Source organism: Sinocyclocheilus anshuiensis, unplaced genomic scaffold, assembly GCF_001515605.1.
Source record: "Sinocyclocheilus anshuiensis isolate Anshui unplaced genomic scaffold, SAMN03320099.WGS_v1.1 scaffold1016, whole genome shotgun sequence".
NCBI lineage: Eukaryota > Metazoa > Chordata > Actinopteri > Cypriniformes > Cyprinidae > Sinocyclocheilus > Sinocyclocheilus anshuiensis.
In genome coordinates, this window is record NW_015552618.1 from 468,943 (window position 1) to 471,599 (window position 2,657).

The following is a 2,657-nucleotide window of genomic DNA, read 5'->3' on the forward strand; positions in this document are numbered from 1 at the left end:
TAAAAGCAAAAAATGTTTAAAAAAAAAAAAAAAAATATATATATATATATATATATATATATTGCTGTTACATTTTTATAAACATTTTTTGCTTAAATTTTTTATAAAAAATTTTTGCTCTTATAATTTTCCAAAACACTATATTACTATATTATTTATTTATATAAAATACATTAATGAAAGGCATCACAAAAAAATACTACCATGGTATATAAATTTACATTTTAAAAACAATTAAAGGGATAGTTCACCCAGAAATGAAAATTTTGTCATTATTTATGTTGTTCCAAACTTGCTTGAGTTTCTTATGTTGAACACAAAAGAAGATGTTTTTAAAAATGTTTCATAGTAAGAAAAAAAAAACACTGGAAGTTAATGGCTTCCAGCAACTGTTTGGTTACCAACATTCTTAAAAACATCTTCTTTTGTGTTCAACAGAAGAAAGAAACTCATACATGTTTAGAAAAACTTGAGGGTGAGTATGACAAAATTTTAATTTTGGGGTGAACTATCCCTTTAATTTTATAGTCCATAATCTCTATTTACACTTTTTATTTACATGCATCATTATTTGCACTTAGAGAAAACAAGATGCTATTGGTTTCTATTTACATTTAGTGCAAAGAAACAGTATCTACCACTATTTACACTAAGTGTAAACAGCATCTACTTTCCCTTACACTAACTGTAAATAGAATCTACCTTCCTTCTCTCTTTGTGTAAATAGCTACTGCTTTATGTTTTATACCTGGACATGTTCTTGACATGTTCTGTGAAATTCACCCACTTAGTAATGAAATATCAGAAAAGATACAGCTACATGCCATCTACACAGAGCTAGACCTAAACAGTGTGTCCAACATGTAGCCAGACCTCGCATTTATTTAAATAATGTGAAAGCGTGTCAGTGTAACTCTAAATGAATCCCTAGTACTAGCAGACACCAGTCACAGCATACCTCAGTGAGAAAACCAGCTGGGAAATTTGGAATTTGAACATCAAATGAGAAAAAAAAAAATCATAAAAACATAAAACACATTATGTTTTCACAAATAAAAATTCTGTTGTTTCACATGCTGGTAAAGCATCTACAGCATCTGTATAAAAATCTAAAGTACAGAAATCTAAAGTAATCTGACGTAATCCAGTGAATGGCGCCCAGCCAGTGGCACAATGGAGACAAGAAGATGCTGTCAAACCACATATAAATGGATTTAAACCATTAAAGCTTTTCTTTACTCAGTAATGGATGACAAATACCCAAAATAAAAGCCACCTCACAGTAATTGCAGCCATTTGTCAAAGTAACCTCAATCCACAAGTATATGTAGTTGTTAATTACAGACCTAAGAAAGTAATTAGTGGAATTTGAGAATGCGAATTTAAAATTCTGGATATCGCTGAAAGGGAAAACTACAACACGAGACTCCCTCGATGAGAAGAAACAAAACCACATATGAGATCGAAACGCTCACTTGTGATTTAACTTGATGAAAGATCAAACCCATAAAGCCAGTCTTGTAATTTCATGCGAGGTCTTTTGAGTTCCTTCTCGCTTTCATTTTACATTATTTTGCTGTTTCCAGTTTTAAACCCATGCCAGTTTCACAGTAATGTTCTAAAGATGAGTCCCTCACCGGGTTGTCAGTCTGGTTGATTCCGATGAGAAAGACCAGCTCGGAGAAGAACAAGGCAGCCACCAGGTTCTTGTGGATGCTGTGGAGATTGGAGCGTAGTTTGTGCAGGATGGCCAGCAGGATGAAGGTGATGAGGAGCGCCAGAAGAGAGGCGGAGACTGTGGTGTAGGTGACAATCTTCAGGGGAAGAACATCACCGTGCTGACAGAATGAGAGAAAGTCAGAAAAAGTCAATAAAAACAGAAAAATGATTTACAATGAATGAACGATGATGATAGTTCACCCAAAGCCTTGTCATTCCAAACCCATTAAACTACACAATCAACATTTTTAAGCTTCAAAAAGTTCATAAAGAGATCAAAAAAGTATTCCATATGAATCAAGCCGTTTAATCAAAGTCTTGCATTAGAGATGATCATTCATCATGCTTTTATTCACATATAAGCATTGATCATCAAACATAAATAGTAGGGATGCACCGATACCGATACTGGTATCGGTATCGGGCCCGATACTGAGCTCCTGTACTCGTTAAAATGCCCCGATACCAAACGCCGATACCACACAGCATGTGATAAGTGCCATATTCAGACAAAGAAACACAGACAACAGACAGCAGAATGGAGTTATTAGAGATTAAAGATGTCTACGAAGTATATGTATGCAATGAATATAAAACATTCAGTATTAATGCCTGTATAGCTGATTTGCGCCAGCTGGTAAGCAAATCACGCTGAGTGGATTGAGCGCGCGGCGGCGCAGATGTGCGAGCTTGTCAAGTGAATATCCCTTTGTCACAGACATCACTGGAAAGTTTGTAGTTTGGTCGGATATGTCAAAAAGAAGTAAGTACAACAATGCACAAGTTACTTAATGGTAGGGAGAGAGAGAGAGCGCGCACCATTTGGATTAAAACTAAATCGTAAATATAAGACAATGTATAAGGGCATTCACTATGAACGTCATTTATTTTCACCCTTAAGCATACACAACTTTCTGGCGAAAGTGAAACTAACAGCC

At 35.1% G+C, this 2,657-nt stretch overlaps 1 protein-coding gene across 1 annotated transcript in view; it reads right to left on the reverse strand.

The window, feature by feature from the left end:
* Positions 1-2,657, reverse strand: part of celsr1a (cadherin EGF LAG seven-pass G-type receptor 1a) — a 95,872-nt gene that overhangs the window by 12,197 nt on the left and 81,018 nt on the right. The window contains exon 24 of the mRNA XM_016457419.1: positions 1,638-1,838. Within this exon, the coding sequence (XP_016312905.1) occupies positions 1,638-1,838 (201 nt within the window). The remainder of the gene's footprint in view (positions 1-1,637; positions 1,839-2,657) is intronic.